This window comes from Phaenicophaeus curvirostris, chromosome 4, assembly GCF_032191515.1.
Source record: "Phaenicophaeus curvirostris isolate KB17595 chromosome 4, BPBGC_Pcur_1.0, whole genome shotgun sequence".
NCBI lineage: Eukaryota > Metazoa > Chordata > Aves > Cuculiformes > Cuculidae > Phaenicophaeus > Phaenicophaeus curvirostris.
Window position 1 is genome coordinate 41,039,839 of NC_091395.1, and position 17,737 is coordinate 41,057,575.

The 17,737-nt window shown below is 35.9% G+C and overlaps 1 protein-coding gene across 1 annotated transcript in view; it reads right to left on the reverse strand.

The window, feature by feature from the left end:
* The window catches only part of VEGFC (vascular endothelial growth factor C), an 82,672-nt gene that overhangs the window by 15,295 nt on the left and 49,640 nt on the right, over positions 1–17,737 (reverse strand). The window contains 2 exon segments of the mRNA XM_069855855.1: positions 9,059–9,249; positions 10,601–10,814. Of these exon segments, the coding sequence (XP_069711956.1) occupies positions 9,059–9,249; positions 10,601–10,814 (405 nt within the window).

Here is a 17,737-nt window from a genome sequence, read left to right on the forward strand (position 1 = left end):
AAGCACGCCTACAGGGTGTCCTGAAAACACTATCTTGCACTGAAGTACACAAGTGAGACTGGGCACTGACAAGCATGCCAGCGCAGCAGTATGGGATGCAGTCACCAAGAACCCACAAAGTGAAAGGACACTTGCAGCCAACAATAAAGATCTTACTATTGATGTATCTGATCTATGCAACTTAAACCCAAATTATATAAAGCATCATCAACACTGGCAGATATTATCTATTGTACAAAACAAATCTGACTGGATCTTTAAACAAGTTTAAGATTTGGAGTGTCGTCGTACAAGAACTGAAATGACAAAGTATTACTGTTTGCATTTTATTCTGATATACAGGATTACAATGCTGTTATTTTTGCTGCAAAAAGTACCATATCCCTTATATTAGTTTTAAATGCAGCTTCCCCCTCCAAATCTAAAAAAGCAAACTGTATACATTCACTTCTGTAGAAGGAACTAAACCATCAAATAGTTTCCTGCATCTTTCAAATACTGATAAAAAACCCTATTCACCTAGGCAGCTACCATAAAAGAGTTTCTCTTGTTAGAGAGACTTCTAGCCAAAGAATAATAACATTTGGATTCTTGCTGCAACTGCCAAATAAGTAACACTTCTTAAAATTTTGGTCTTGAGTCATCAACAAATTAAAGTCCACATCTAGTTTAAAGGCTGGTAACAATAAAATGAATGCCTAATTACCACCTTATCTATTATGAAAGCTCCTTTAGATGAATCACGAAAGGCATTCTAACCAAGATGCTTCATCAAAAAAGAGCAATAATCATAACACAGAGCTACAATTTTCATACTAATGTTATATGAAAAGAACTTTATGTACTTATTCATTTCTTTTAAAAATATCCACCTATTTTGAAGGACATAATAATATTTGATATAATGCATAAACTAACTAGGAAATTGGAGAAGAGGAAGGTGTTGAAAGGTGCAAAAAAGGGCTGCGTTTATGAAAAGTAGCATTAATTTCTGCATACAGTACATATTTTAGAAAATATATGCTGAGGTTTTTGGATATCCATTTTTAAAATACTGTTTTTTATTCATATAATGTCATATGCGAGACTTGTATACTTTTTTTAAACAAGTTGTCCTTTCAGCTGACAACACAGCTGTTGAGCGCCCTGAAAATCTGGACAGCTGGGAATCTACAGATGCAAAAGCCTTGACTATATTAAATCTTGTAAGAAAACTGATTCTTAACAGACATGAATTGAAGGGCAGAACAAAGAGTATGGACTTACGTATAAAATTATACATGTAAAGAGAATCTTGTTTTCTCTGCTCTCTTATGACAGTATAAATTTGCTTTTCCAAAGCTGAAGTAAAAATGCACTATAGAGAGAACTAATAAAACATAGAAACTGAAGATATGTGTAATTCTTTGCATGAACCAGACTGCAGGTGACTACAAAAAGGGCTTGTTCTGCTCTTCCTCTGTTCTTGGAGTAGATTTGCAAAACCTAGCTGACTCTAAACAAAATTCCTAGTTAAACGATGCAAAGGTGGACTAGCTTCCTTGACCTTACTGAATTACCTTCAGTTTGTTCAACTAAATTCTCTTAATAGCATGTATTTTACATCATGCAATAGCAGCTGGTTTATATAAAAAAGAAGCCAACTATTTATGCTAGAGATCATAGTACATTATACTTATATTATATTATATTAGGTATTACACTCCAAGCCCTCATTTTGGGCAAGTGCTTAAGATGATACATGAATTAGCATTTTGAAAAATAACATAAACCAGATCTATTTTCATTAATGGAAATGTTGGAAGTGAAATACTGGGGTTTGAATTATTAATTTGTCTGCACATGCTATTAGGGTATTATATTCTGATGCATTCTGAAAAAAACAGATATTTATTTTTCTCTTTAGTAATGTAGATATGTCAAGAAAAGTTTTCACAGGAAAAAATCTTGAAAAGTAGTCTGTTACCAGAAATCTATTTAATACTCAGAATAATTCCGTTTCAATAATCCCTTGCATTTTAAAATAAGATCCATTCTAAAGAAAATCTATATTCTTCACTCAGCTGTGATAGCAGCATCTCTAAATCTAATGAAGCTATTTAAGTGTAATTGAATAAACTCCATAAGCTGGGCTTGAATTATCAACTTAATAAATCATTTCAAATTAGGCAAGATCTGACCTTGTATAAAGTTTCCTGGGTTTGTTAACATCTTTAATTTATTTCTTACTCATCTTCCTCATCCAAAAGGACAATAAGCTCAGTATTTGTTGTCATTACAGGGCATGACTGGCAACTTGTAACATGAAAACATCAATATCTAGAAAGGATATTTCTATGAGAAATACACCATAATGTCTGTGTACAAGGCTGGTTCTTGACTTTCTTCTTTTCTGATAGCATTGCTGTTGGGGGTGTTATTGCTGGTACCCATATTGCCCACATGAGTACCTCTTAGAGATCAGATGGTTTGTATTTCTGTCTGATCTCTCATTAAGCAAAGGATTGCTTTTACTGTATTCTTAAGAGGCTCAAATCTTCTCTTCCTTCCCAACATGAGACATAGTAAGAACCAGACTAATTCACATCACAGTCAATAGAGAAAAAGATATTTTCTTCAGGTCTGTTCTTTAGGGGCCATTGCCTAAAGACAGACATTCAGGATGCAAGACTGCAAAGAATGAGCTTCAGTCCCCAGAAGAACAAGAGATCTGACAGCAGTAGGGATCAGGGCAGTTTTTTCAAAGTGGAGAGCTTTTATTGCTTGAAGTTTTCAGAAACAATAAATGAGCATTACTAGAGTTAGAGGCAAATATTCAGAACTTAAAAGAAAAAAAACAGACTTCACTTGTCCGTGCTGTCCTGTGCATTTGTGCTACCAACACTGCCTTTTCAGAAAACACATACATGGAAGCTCCACATAACTGAAGAACAGTTGAAAACTATACATAGTTAATGTATTACACAAGAACTTAACACATGCCTATTCAGCCAAACTAAGGCTGTTTAGTCACAGAAAGCCATATGACAGATCTTCCATTCTTTCTCGCAATTTCTATTATTTTTCTTCCAAGTACTGTGTTTAGCCCTTGTCTCCTTAGGTCTTCACCCACTATGACAACTACCTATCACAGAATCACTAGGTTGGAAAAGACCCGCAGGATCATTGAGTCCAACCATTCCTATCAATCACTAAACCATGCCCCTCAGCATCTCATCCACCTGTCCTTTAAACACCTCCAGGGAAGGTGACTCAACCACCTCCCTGGGCAGCCTGTTCCAGTGCCCAATGACCCTTTCCGTGAAAAATTTTTTCCTGATGTCAAGCCTGAACCTCCCCTGGCAGAGCTTGAGGCCATTCCCTCTCACCATGTCCCCTGTCACTTGGGAGAAGAGGCCTATGCCTAGCTCCCCTCATTTCAGCCCAACCAAAGTTTCCCTCTCAGTCAGCCCACGAAGTCTGATTTCTCTTCCCTCTTTTTGAGCTTCTTACAATAATTTTTAACATTCTTGCACACACACATCTTGTTTCGGCTACTTTTAGATCAACTGATTTCCTTCTTTCCTGGTAAGATAAATATTGATGTATCAATGAAAAACTCTCCCTAAAAGATGGGATTCAGGCACCTCGATTGGAAACTGCAGTAGGTTTTTATTCAACTCCAAGTTACAATGTGCTCTAGTTATGAAGAAGTCCAAGTCTCCCAACAATTCCATTTTTCTCCTAGGTTTTTTTTTGAATACTTAAAAGTATGCATAATTGTCTCAAAGATGACAAAACACACATTCTTAATATGAACAAACAAGTATCATATCCTTTACCCAAAATAAAGGAACATGAAAATTCTGTTTAGGCTGAAAAAAGCCCCACAAAAAACCAACCCATTTCTAAAAAACCAAACTATAAAGCCACATACACTTCTTTCTCACTCTGGACTATGAAAAAGCAGAACCACCACTCTTATAGCAAAGAAAACTAAAATGTAAAAGCAACACATCAAGCTGAATGAGGCATCTGGCAGAGAGAATTTTAACCCCTATTGGTAAAGAACAGCAAAGTCAGGCTGAGAATTACATCAGAGTTTATAATGGAGTATGTGGGATGATCTTAATATTAGACTACTTAAACTAGAGTTGTTTACCATTGAATGAGATTAGCCATGACTACAAATATCTTTTCCTCATTTTTCTGTGTCATAAAAAAGTTCAAGAACTTCGTACAGTGAATGGCTTAAATAGAAACTGTGTGCTAAAACCATAACAATGTTTGATACTCTATGGATTTTTAGAAACGTTTTGGTTGTAGGATATATTTTTTAAATAATTTTTTAAGGATATGTGTTTTCTGTAGTTCTCATTATCAAGATGACTTTACGTCCATTTCTCAACCTAGCCAAACCTGAAATGTTCTTATTAAAAAATGAAGGAAGGTAATTTTTCTTTATACATTTCAGTTATACCACCTGTAATAAGGTGTATTTTAGGCTTAATACTTAACCTTCATTCCTCTGCACCAGCCAAAATTAAAAGGTAGTATATTCTACACACCCAAACATCAGCTTGCTATGCTTGTATCTTCTGCCTCCCAGCAGAGACAGGTATATAATTAAAGAACTTTTTAGACTAATACAAAGGTAAGTGAATAATTAGACCACTTTTACAATCACACATTCAACTGCAAACAGTTTTTTTTCCTGGATTCTTATTCTTTTACACATCAATTTTTTAAATCCTTGAAGATGAGTGCACATGCTCTGTGTGGTACTGATGAGAAGCTTAGCCAGAGGACACCAGGCAAAGATGTTTCTGAATTGCTCTACCCTACCAGATCAGCCCTTTGGTGCTCCACATCTTGTAATTACTGTGATGTCAAATGCACCAGGGTCCCTTCTTCCCAACTTTGTAAGTAACAAGGCCATTCTTGCAAGAGCTTCCAGGGTAGAGCTGCGTGGTCCTGCAGACCACCCTGCAGTAGGCTCTTATCAGTTCCCACACTGGCAGTGCTTTTCTTTTAGCCATTTATAGAGTTGGAGTGTAAAACAGAAACAACATTGGGACCAGAGTCTGGTCCATAACCTAGAATTCAGCATGATTTTAACCTAAGACAAAAAAATCCTAACAGCAGACAAGAATCTTTGAATGTTTGACCAAAAATGCTACCAGAATTCCTTTTAATAAAATTTCACATGTATTCCTCCTCAGTGATCTTAGAAAGACATACATTTTTGATTTACTGCATTGATAGCTCCTTCTTTATACTAGAAGAACTTCATACCACACTTTCCAGAAAAACTGTTGATTTCTACACAAAGTATTTGCTTCAGTGGCTAAATAAATTTATTCAGCACTATCACAATATGTGCCAGTATCCATTGTATCAGTACATGTAAAATTATTATTATGAGCACTGAAATACAAAATAATCAAAACTGCTACTTTCATGTCAGGACGAGAGAAGTTTATCGTTCCAGATACTTTTCAAATATAGGATGCATGTATGATTTTTTTCCCCCAGATTTACATTAACTACACCATATTCTTCTGATAGACTGCAGTTTATTTTGGCAAGTTTCCCTTACATTGATTGACTCTCAGTTTCCACCACTTGTGATCTTTGCACTTCCTAAAATGTCACTAAGGTCAGCCAAATAAAACCAGTGTAACAGAGCACCATGTGTCTAGAGAGATTTTTAAGCTAAGGATGTAAGACTGATTTCAAAACCCTAAACATCTCTATACTTGAAAGAATAAAAACAAGTTATTTGAAAAATAGTACATCATCATTATTTATTTTACTAACTGGCTTTTCCAAAAAAACATAATTTCCAGGCTAACATATGAGACAACAACAGGTAACTTATCTAATATGCTTGGGTTCCTTATTCTATGTATCTACGTTTGGATCACTTCTTTTTCAGAAATTTTAACAAAAAGCATTTGGAATTATACTGATGTATCTCCCACTATTAATAGTACCTACTATATCATTATAATCATTAGTCTAACATAGAAAAATGCATGGGAAAAGGCATAAATGGTAAAGTTCAAAATGACTGAAATTCTCATGACATATGCATCTCCAAATTGTGTAAAGGAACACCATGAACATCTCAAATATGGCAAACAATTTCAAGCTCTTAACTTGTTTCCTGTGAGAAAAGCTCCTCTAAATCTAATTCAAACTGCTTGGAAAGATGTTTTCCCTTGAGAGACTATTACTGTAACCATGAAACAAGAAGATTTAGGACCTTTACATCAAATGATCTGAAATAAGCCAAAAAACTGCCCATCCTGCCAGCCAAGAGGAAAAATGGAAAGAGACGGCGGCTCTTTGACATCTGCTCACTGTTTCCTTACAACCTACAAGCAAATACCCACAGGTGTGGCATAAAAAAGTACAGCTGAGGGAAAGGCTGTTGCTGCACCACATAGTTCCAAACTTTGTAACTGACATTGAATTACTTATGTCATGGAAACATAGCACGACAGTTTGGTTAACAATGGATTAGAGAGAAAAGCAATACCATCACACTACAAAAACAAAAATCAACCAACCATCTTCCCCACCAACGTCTATTAGACAAACCACCATTTACAAAGTTGGGCTATTACAGTATCATTGATTAAGAAAATGCAAAAGATCTACTGCATTTTATGAGTTAGCCTAGGGATTCCTCATATGTTTTCACAGACCTTGTAGCACATCTTAATTAAGAAATTGCCTCATACCTCCATTGTGACTGTACAAATACCCCTTGGCACCTACAGAAATATTTTTTCTAGAAAAATAAAGTTAAGTAGCTAGAAAGGAGGAACACAGCCTGAATTAGAGAACTATTGACCTCTCTCTGGACCACCAGAGTATTCCACAAGCCAATCTGGGAAAAGATGACCTAGTCCATTCTTCTGACGATCAATGATTTGCTCCCCATAAAAATAATTTCTCTGCTTAGCTCTTTTCTCTTTAATTAATTTTGATGAAAGCTGATATCAACTTTCTTTAGATTTTAATGTCTGAAACCAATGCTAGAGCTTGCCTTCACAGTGAGACCTCCAGCTGGAGAAATTAATTTCCCATTAAGTGGTTTATCTGCAGGGTGAATGGTATGAAGTTATCTTACGGAGTTTATGCACCAAAAATCAAGCTATTAAAATGTTGACTTATGAAAAAACAAAAGATGTCTGGTTACTAACTATTTTTCACTTTTCATTCAGGAAATAAAAAGAAAACAGTAGTGAAAATAGGTGTGTAGGGTACCTGAATTCCACAGAAGGGTCTTGAATCCAATACTTTTTTCTTCCTAATTCTCATCTGATATAGGGTAAGCTGTGGTCACATAACTTTAAAAAGATTTGAGATGATGACAGATGAAGAGATATAGCTATAGCTCTCTTCTTTTATTAAGGTTTTTTAAGACTGCATTCTGTCAAGGACCAGATAAAACTGGAAAGCAGAAGCAAGATAAAAAACTCAGAGATTAAATTGCTTGCTTTTATGGAACTAGTACAAAAACAAAACAATGCTATTGCCTCTTTCTTCTTTCTTTCCCAAAGCCTCTCAAATTTTTAACTACTCCTACGTCATATCATCACCAATGATATAAAGAATTTTAAAAAGAAACTCAGTACTAAAAAAAGCAAAAAAAAATTACTTCACTTAATAGATACAAACATAAAGATGAATAGAAAAGGATTGTTTACCCCAAGCAGACATAGTGCTCAAAGACCAGGAAATCTGTGGTAAATGGAGCAAGTCTCTCTGTAACTAGATTACACCGTATTCCAGTAAACTAAATATAATAAATACATACTAAAGAAACAAAAGTTGTATTTCTTGGTTTATAACATGAAAATTCATTTGCACCCTTCAAGCAGCTGGAATCAGGACAGCTCTTCGCAGGGATAACTATGGGCTTGGAAAAAATCAGTGTTGTAGGTTTCCTTGTTTCAGCTATTTGAGTCACATTACCCCTGAGCTGCATGGCTGTCTACCACTATCTTAATTTAAGGATTGAAAATTCTTGGTAGAATATACCATTTCAGATGGACAGATTTGGTGAGAAAGGAGGACAGAGAATATATTCTTAAAAAGAAGGGTTTTCTTTTCTGTTTTCTTTGCATCCCCTTTTCCTAATCCCTAGAAGGCCCAGAGCAGTAAGAAGTTTGATGATAAAGGAACAGCATTTCCAAGGGCTACAGTTTTATAATTTGCTATGCCGTTGTGTATCTTCCTTACAAACAACTACTGCACTTTCAACTAGAAGAATCTAGTTGCAAAAGGAAACAAGATTTATATTAAAATTAGTTTTAAAAGCACTAGAAAGAAGCAAAAAGCAAAAAAACCCACAACCAAGAAAAGCTTAAACAAATACTGTAACAAAAGCAAAGTAACTCTGGCAAACACTCTGAAGCATGCCAATTTTTACATTATTTTTGAGGGAAAGTTGTATGATAACATGATAATCGTTATAACTGCTTACAACAGAATAATGCACATATGCTTTTCTTTTAAAGGCAGCTCACATGCTCAATCCAGAATCACTGCACACTCCTACCTGATCACTAGCCCTGAGCTTGAAGAATAAAATCTGTACATACATCTGAAGAAGATGCAATAAAGCAAAAGAAATAATAGAGTGAAGTTCAGTTCCTAAAAGGTTTTATTTGCAAGATGTATCCTGTCTGCATATATCCTAAAACAGTCTTCATTAATAAAATTACAGACTAGTTTTCCAGAGAGTGCTTGCCTCATACAGCATTCAAATGGTAGATGCTAAGAAACCCCCAGAGGATAGAATGACTTCATAGATCTTAAAACTGAGAACAGGACATTGTAATTTTTTTCCACCTAAAACCAAGTCAAACAGAATATATTTGGAGGAAAAGTGTGTTAAACATTTTCTTCCAGGCAGTAGTCTCTTTAACTGTTTTTCCTACGTATTCTGGAATTGATTTTTTTTTTTCCTTCCTCACAGCAGCAACAAGAAGGTTTTAAAAAGTGCATGATCATAAATGGAGTTCCGAGAAGCACTTGGACTGTAATAAGTGTGAGAACTTACTGTCTTGCTGATGTAATTTGTGCTGATATTCATACACTGGAGTCCTTCACTATTGCAGCAGCCTCCACATCTGTAGATGGATACACATGGGGGTTTAAAGAAGGTGTTTGTAGTTGCTCCAAACTCTTTTCCCACATCCACACACACTTCACGTGGCATGCACTGAGTTTTTCTCCATTCAGTATCAATACCTGCCAAGTTATAGGGAATTTCATGTGTTATAAAGTAACTGTTTAAAAACAATACTTTCCTGCAGTAAATTAGTAGGGTTTGGGGTTTTTTTAAGTTTAGTACCAGCATATGCATTGCTAGAGTCACACCCTTTATTCAGTGAAAGGTACATCTCTCTGTTAAATTCTAATTTTTCTTGTTCATGGGGATGTGATATACTCTCAGGAAGCAGAAAAGAAGTAACAATGGAGCTAAAAGTGAACCTAACAAGGCTGGGCAGATGTATGACATCTACAACTAAAGCTGTAAATGTCCTTTTTCCTGTGCCTGGAGTGGATTTCACCTTCAGTGAAGTCTAAAGTAGTATTGCACATCTCTGCAAAGTAATTTTAACTGGTCCTACACAGTACTTCACCTGGATAAACATTAAATTTGATGTCTATACAATCTATGTGAAATTTGTTTGAATACATTTACTTTGTTAACTATAAGAGTATAACTGAAAGGAAAAGATTATTTAGTAACTGTGTACACCATATGACTTAATCTGAAAGGTAGCATTTGTACCTGCATTACCCATGTAAATTTGGGCAAACAGTTTGCAGTGTGTTATAGAGCCTTTTGCCAAACGCAACCTTACACTAACCAGCCATGAGACTTGCAGGCCCTTTTATTATCTCTTGGAGCCAGTTTTTGATAGGCTACTCAGCAAAAATGGAAATTTCACAGATATTAAGTCTCAATTAAGATACATAATAGAATATCATACTAAAAAATATGCCTCCTGCTATAAATTCCATGTTGCTGTTTTCCTCTCTCTGCAAGCACTTGCTTAAACTGTAACTTAATTATATTTTTATCCATGCTATCTGAAACACTAAGGGGTATTGACATATTTGTTTCAAAGCTGGTTTTTCCTGGTTTCAGCATAACATCATGACAACTGCCCTCCTGTAGCAGGAAAAAGCTACAAGTTGATTGTTTGGCTTCCATTGCAGAAAAAGAGCTGAAACAGTTCAATGATTCCAGCTATTAGTATCCTCTTTGCTTTCTGCAAAATCATTACAGCCTCTACAAAGCAATATTCATTATACCTGAAGATGAACACTTACCTTCTTATAACTACTGAGTTAAGAAAGTAGTCTGTACATTTCTTAGAATGCATGTACCAGAAATACCTCTGTGATGCAATTTATTCCATTTTAGGGAAGGTTGACTGTCAGGTTTTGGTTTATAGCCATTATATCAAATCAGACTGCTGAAGATGGTTTACTGATGATGCTCAGCTTTTAAAATATTTTTGACACAACAAACAAGCTTTTGGATTTTAACATACTGCACGTTAGAATGCGTTTTGCGTCCTGTACTTACTTTTCAGGATCTCTGCATTATAGTGTGCTGCAGCAAATTTCAGGGAATCATCTGATCTTGTGTCAAAGCTGGAGTGTTCCCTGTTGTGTTGCCAACCTCCTTTCCTCAATTGACATTTGAACATTTTCCAGTATTCTGGGTAAAGTACTGTCATGAGTTCATCCACACTGGACACAGACCGCAACTGCTCTTCCAGGTCTTTGCTTGCATGAGCCTGTCAAAGTAACATGGAAGATTAATTACTTTCTCTATTACACAAGGTTTGCTGGAAAGCAGCCTTAAAAACAACATTGCAAAATAAAGTAGTGTTCAAAGGGGTACTCATTTCAAAAAATAATTTTGTCAGTCAATGCCAACAGTACTATATTGAAAAATACTGAAATATTTTGCTTCTGCCACTAGCTTTTTATCATACTTGAAGTTCAAAGCATCTCTGTGAGAAAGAAGCTATAGAATTAAGCCTATACAAGCAGAGTTTGCATTCTGGAAAAAAAAACCCACCCACATTTCTATCTTGGAAAGAAAATTTTCATGATAAAATTTTGAATGCTTAAACCCCAAAGTATTTAAATTATGTTAATGTTATTTAATATCACATACTCTTAAAGTAGCACTAATTTTTTGCCCAATTTCCCTTAATTCAGGAAAACTGAAACACATAGAAATGCTAAAATGGTGAGAGTAAGGGGAAAAAAGGAAAAAATATATGTTATTTTGTACCTTATTAGGGTTAAGCAAATTCTATTATAAAGCATTAATCCTTAAATCAGTAGGAATCAAGGTCTCCGGTACCTTTAAGAATCTGAACTACACACTGCCTCACTTCTAAGAGTTCCAGCTAAAACTCTTCAGGACTCTTAAGCACTATGCTCCTTAACTTGTAGTAGCCTCAAATCCTGTAATCTTGCTTTCTTATTCACTGGCTTTTACACAAATGCATTTTCCTAAAAGACTCAGATTTACACTAGTTTCTCACTTATCTGGAAGTTTCCTCTATTCTCCTAGATGAAACAGCATCTTTCATCAAAGGACTGCTATTAGTCTCTTCTTATCCATGAATTGCTGACTTTCCAAAGGGATGGGCAGTAAGGAGAAAGAAAAGCATTGAAGAACCTTTAGCCAGTTTCTCAGCCTACATGGCCCTTAGATGGCAGTACAAGACGTGCAAATACAGAGGTACACTTTGTAAAAGTATCCGGTAACTGACTACAGAGTCTGTACAGGTAACTACAAAATTGTTGCCCTGGTCCAAGAAACACCAGGATGTAACAATGTAAAATGTGTCTGTAAAACCAGAAAGATGAAAACATAGAAACTGAAATTTAAGATTCCTTATCATACTCCACTATTAACAAAAATAAATTCTTCCAAATAAGTTCTTTTGAACATCATGCACATAAAATTACTTCTGAACTGAAACTGTTCCTTGTCTCACAACCCCCTGAAAGAGTACAAAATGGCACATGCTATCTTATTCACTTCTGTATCAGGTACCAAATCCAGGAGAAAAAGCCCAGTAAAGCATAGTCACAGGTCTTATTTCTGCAACTACAGATGCCAAAGCTAAGGCAGACTTCAAGTCATTTAATGTGCCAAAATGTTATGGAGTTAAAAGAGACAAAATAAATGTTCTCACTAAAGCCTCATGAACCACGGTATCATGACAGAATACTTTGTCCTGGGAAATTTCAACAATCAAACTATTGATCTCAGACACATGCTTATTCAGGACCACTTCTCTCCTCGCCTCCATAGGAAGGGTCATCACTGATCCAAGACATAAGCTACTAGTATCTTGAGACCCTGCCTTCAAATTCATTTGTAACACAGTACATAGAATCATAGAAGAACCAGGTTGGAAGAGACCCACCGGATCATCGAGTCCAACCATTCCTATCAAACACTAAACCATGTCCCTCAGCACCTCGTCCACCCGCACCTTAAACACCTCCAGGGAAGGTGACACAACCACCTCCCTGGGCAGCCTGTTCCAGTGCCCTATGACCCTTTCTGTGAAAAATTTTTTCCTAATGTCGAGCCTGAACCTCCCCTGGCAGAGCTTGAGGCCATTCCCTCTTGTCCTGTCCCCTGTCACTTGGGAGAAGAGGCCAACACCCTCCTCTCTACAACCTCCTTTCAGGTAGTTGTAGAGAGCAATGAGGTCTCCCCTCAGCCTCCTCTTCTCCAGGCTAAACAACCTCAGCTCTCTCAGTCGCTCCTTGTAAGACTTGTTCTCCAGCCCCCTCACCAGCTTTGTTGCTCTTCTCTGGACTCGCTCCAGAGCCTCAACATCCTTTTTGTGGTGGATGCCACACAGGTTCTCAATCAGTGGGTCACAAACAATAATCCAAGCTGACCAAACAACTCATTCAGCCACTGTCTGCTTGCTTTCTTTTCTCTCTAGAGATGAAAAGAGGTTCGAACTACCTCATTCCTGGCAGGCTGTTTCCCAGAAGCACTGCAGCACATGCCACTGAATAACTGGAAGGAGGTCACTGCACCACTGCAGTAAATGCCAGTATTGTAGATGCATGCCTGGCACGTGATGGGAATAGGCATCGCACAGACGCTCACGGCATGGAGGCTGTGTGTATACCCTGTCATAAGGCTGGATGCCAGTCCCTTACATAAAAGGTGCAGGAATGAAACCTACTGAGTCATCTAGTAGCTGATCCTAGGAAGTCCTAGCAGATCACAGGGTGACGTGGAAAGAGAATCCAACCAAAGGTTCACAAGCTTTTGATGAATCCCTTAGAAGCCTGTGCAACCAACTGCAGACAAAATGTTTGCTATTGCTGTTTCAGGTATTCAAGGTACAGACCTAGACCACGAGCAAAATAAGTACTGAAACTCTGAATTATTTAGCTGATCAAAACCCCATAGTAAGGAACAGGAAAGAAGTTATATTTATTAGAAACAATATGTGTTGATAAAATCCTCTTTGGTCAAGAAATCAAATCAGGTCTTTCCAGATAGACAGAAAGTTTGGTATATATGTATAAAATATGTAAAAATAAAGGTCAAAACATGAAGAAATTAGTTACTATACTACAATACTGTAACAAATGTAATAAAGTATCATTTTCAACAGCTTCTCTTCCTGCATATTCCACCAGCTAAAGCGCCATATACCTACAACATGAAGTGCCCACCTAATATAAACAAAGGGAAAACAATTTCTGGGGCAGATTTAAAGTTACTGTTTTTCTAAAAAAATAATAATCATTACTGCAGCTGATTTATTTTGTGCTTAGTTTAATGAAGTCATTAAGATGACTTTAATTCAAACTTACAAGTATACTATGGAAAACAAACTGGATCACTACAAGGCTTTTGTTCTCTCCCTTCTTTCGCATTAGCAAGAAAGGGAAAAGAAAATCCATGCATGTATACCAAATACAGTACACATGCAGTGACCAGAGTAAGGGGGAGGAAAAAGAATAGAAAATATGTTTCCAATATTACCTTGACACACAGATCAATGATCTTTTCCTGTTATATTCACTGTAAGTCTATGTATTTTTTAACTGAAGCAAATTACTGTCATCTGTGTTGAACTGCTTAAAGGAATTTATGTGCAAGGAGCTTGTGGAGTGATTCAGTTTTGTACACTGTCAAACATTATTTTTGATATGAAGATCAAACAAAATCTTAATTTCTTGTTGATTACTGTGTCCTGCAGGCAGTAAAAGCATTAGATCACTAGGAGTTGTTAAACAGAGCTTCTAAATTTTGAAGTGAGGAATGTAACTGCTTCTGTAAATATAATGGCCATCAAGCAATATTCTTTATTTTGTCCAAATTTTGGTTAATTTCACAAAAATATCCTGCCTCAGTCCCTATCTTTTATTCCAAATTCTTTGTTCTTTCTTAACCGTGCATTAGCTTTAACTGTAGGACACTAAAGAACAAATTAAACCTCAAAATGGTTTTGCAATGAAAATCCAAACTTCAACACCTATTTAGAATTATGATAAGTTACAAAGAAAGTAACATCAGCAAAAATATACTACAAAATGAAGGAGCTCTAATTTTTTATTTATCTTACGCAAAATGAGATTAGTGAAGTTTAGAAACTTCACTTGCAGATGCAACTACTGTCACCAAGCTAGCTATTCCAAACGTAGTCTTAAATTTAATAAAAAAATAAAAAAGTTCTATTGCCTGCAAGTAATATAATGTTAACAAATGTCATAAGAGGAATTCCATAGCTTCTGGGATCAAAGTAAGTAATAACAACTTAAAAATGCCAAAATGGATGGAGAAGACAGTAAACACAAGCTTTCTTCATTTCATTTCTTCCATATTATTTCCTGAGGAACAGGGGAAATGACAAATACATATATAAATAAAGCAGTAAATCTTGATGACAAGCACTCTCTTGCTATTATTTATTTAACTTGAGAACATTTTCTTCTATCAAAGTAGGTTTTTCACAATGTGGCGTTCCATTACATGGTATATCCAGTTTTTTATAAAATTATATCTTGCAAGGGGAGGGGCGGGATACCAAATAGGCTCTATATCCATCAACAAAATCAAATCTATAATAGATTTTCCACATATTACATTATTTATCTTTCACATGTTCCCAGTGTCTGCCTCTATTATTAATAACAAAGGTCAGAACACTTAATATTTGGCAGCATGCTTGACACATAATTGATGGTGCAATGTGCTATAATGGTACTTTACACATCTGCTCCAACTGTAGTTGTCAGCTCATTTCATTTTCAAGGATTTTCTTGACATACTTAATGTGAAAATGCTGTCCAGCCCTCCCCCCCAGCCCCTCCACTTTACTATGCTTATATTCTGTATTTATTGACTGAGTGAAATGTATTAAAAATCAAGTAGTTTAATCCAAGCGTTGAGATAGTGTGCAAGTGAATGGAAATTTTGCAAAAGAAAAGTATGTATAAACACTTGCATAATATTTTACTGCAATTTTCATGTATTTCAGTGCTAGTTTTTGGAAGTCGATGCCAATAAAAAAAGAAAATATCTTAATTAAATATCTTGGCCATAGTTAAAAATTGAATTCATTTTTTTTGTCCACCTCTACAATCACAATAGAATAGCCCTGATTTTGACTTCATATGCACCAATTTATCACTAGTAAAATTAAACTGCTTCCTGCAACTGCAAACTTTTAAGTTACTATTCAATATAATAACAAAATAGTACATTACAAAAGCAAAATGGTTAACACTGAGCACATTTTTTTATTTCACTTTACTTTTCGTAAGTAGTAAGAACACTGAGCTTAATTAGAATTTAATCAAAACATAATGAAAACAGCAGAGAGATCAGAATCAGTCTCTGTTCCAAAGAGCTTACAAAGGACATCAGACAAAATAACAAGTATGAATTAGAGTATGAAATAAATAAGATGGTCTGAACTATATTATGTTCTAAGTGACCTAATTTCATTGTGGCATTTTAAATACCGATGATAATACCAGGCAAAGAAAACAAATAATTGAGGGAGTAATGGGGGGGAATTTACAAAGCAGATAGGCAAGGAAAAATAAATGAGTTTAAGGAATGATTTGAAAGAGAATTCCTTCAAAAAGAAAGAAAAAGACATGGGCTAGGAAGATAAGGTCAATACTACTGAAATTTCAGTTCTGTATTATATATTGCATTTTTTTCTCTTATGTCTGGAACACTTTTGGAAAGGAAGATGCATAAACTGCTACAGAAGCATCCTAGCCTGATATCATTTAATACTATTCTCCTGTTTATCCATACAAGCATTTAAACTGAGGTAGGTAGTCAAAAATTTCTTTTAAGGGAAATTCAATTTTTATGCAACTCTGCATTTTCCAGGTAATATTTCATTTAGCTGTTCTTAGAAATGCTGAAAAGCATATCTAAGATTATAGATTCGTACAAAGGCTCTTATGTTAGGTCCTTCAGTCAAACATTTAGCTGCTGCTGACATTACAAAACACACTTTTTGGCTGGTGCTTATCCCTCAATTACCTGCATTACTGAATGGTTCTAAACGTTTCCAAATAAAATGCCAGTTACTTATAAAAATACCCTTATTTGATCTGAGTCTAATTTCCCTGGGAAGCAGAGAGAAAAAAAATAGATGAATTCTAGCTGTTTTCTAGAGTAAAGCCCTGCCCTGCTGCCTGGTTTCTGTAGAAGCTTGTCTTAGCTGGCCACTTCTCCCAGATTTCTATGAGTTTGGGCAATTGAGACATTGATGTAGGTAACATAGTATCTGTTACAATTAGAGATAGTAATGTCACAGTGCCATGACATAATATCTAGCCACACATACATGTGTGCTTCAAAAAAGGTGATAGAAATTCAAAGTCTGGCTCTGAAGGGTTCATAGCACCTTAACCAGACCCTGAATATCTATGACCTTTTATGAAGCAATTTCACAGCTAGACTATAGCAAAAGAAAAGGTTTTGTTCTCATGCCCTGTAGTCCAAACTTTGAAAACTACATTGTCCACAGCAGTAGTCTTCAACTTGTATTCATAAATCCCTGCAGATTATTTCTAAGAATACAGCAAGTCGTAGTTGCAAAATAAAATACAAAAATCAAGCCTATTATCAATAGACTCAATTCACTATTCAAGAGTTCACACTAGATGAGCCTACAAATTAAAGGTCAAAGGCTGCACAGTAGTCATGGAAATTCGCAACATAACCTTTTACTGTCTAAGTGCAGCTGCATCTGGACTGTTTAACTGATTCAAAGACTCATATGGGAGCTTCCAGCTAGCATTAGAAGTAGATTGGAAATCAATAAGGATTTGGATTATTGCTGCCGAAAGGCTTACATCTGATTAAAACCTGGGGACATTAGGCAGCGTAGTCTGTACCAGGTAAGATTTGTGTATTATTTTCTTGGTCATCCACAGCTACAGTGATCAGTGGTGACAAGTGCCAGGATCACTTCATGCAGAGATGCATGACCAAAAGAAAGGGAAAACCATTTAAAAGTAAAAACTGTTCATAAATAAAAAACGTTTGTGAAGCAAAAATAAAGGGCAACATTGTGATGACTGCTGGCTTATCAAGGTGGCACAGCAATCTGCTGGAAAGGAGACAGCTAGCAGCATGAGAACGTCAGTGCCCTCTGCAACACAGCCACTGTAGCTGGCAAAGTTA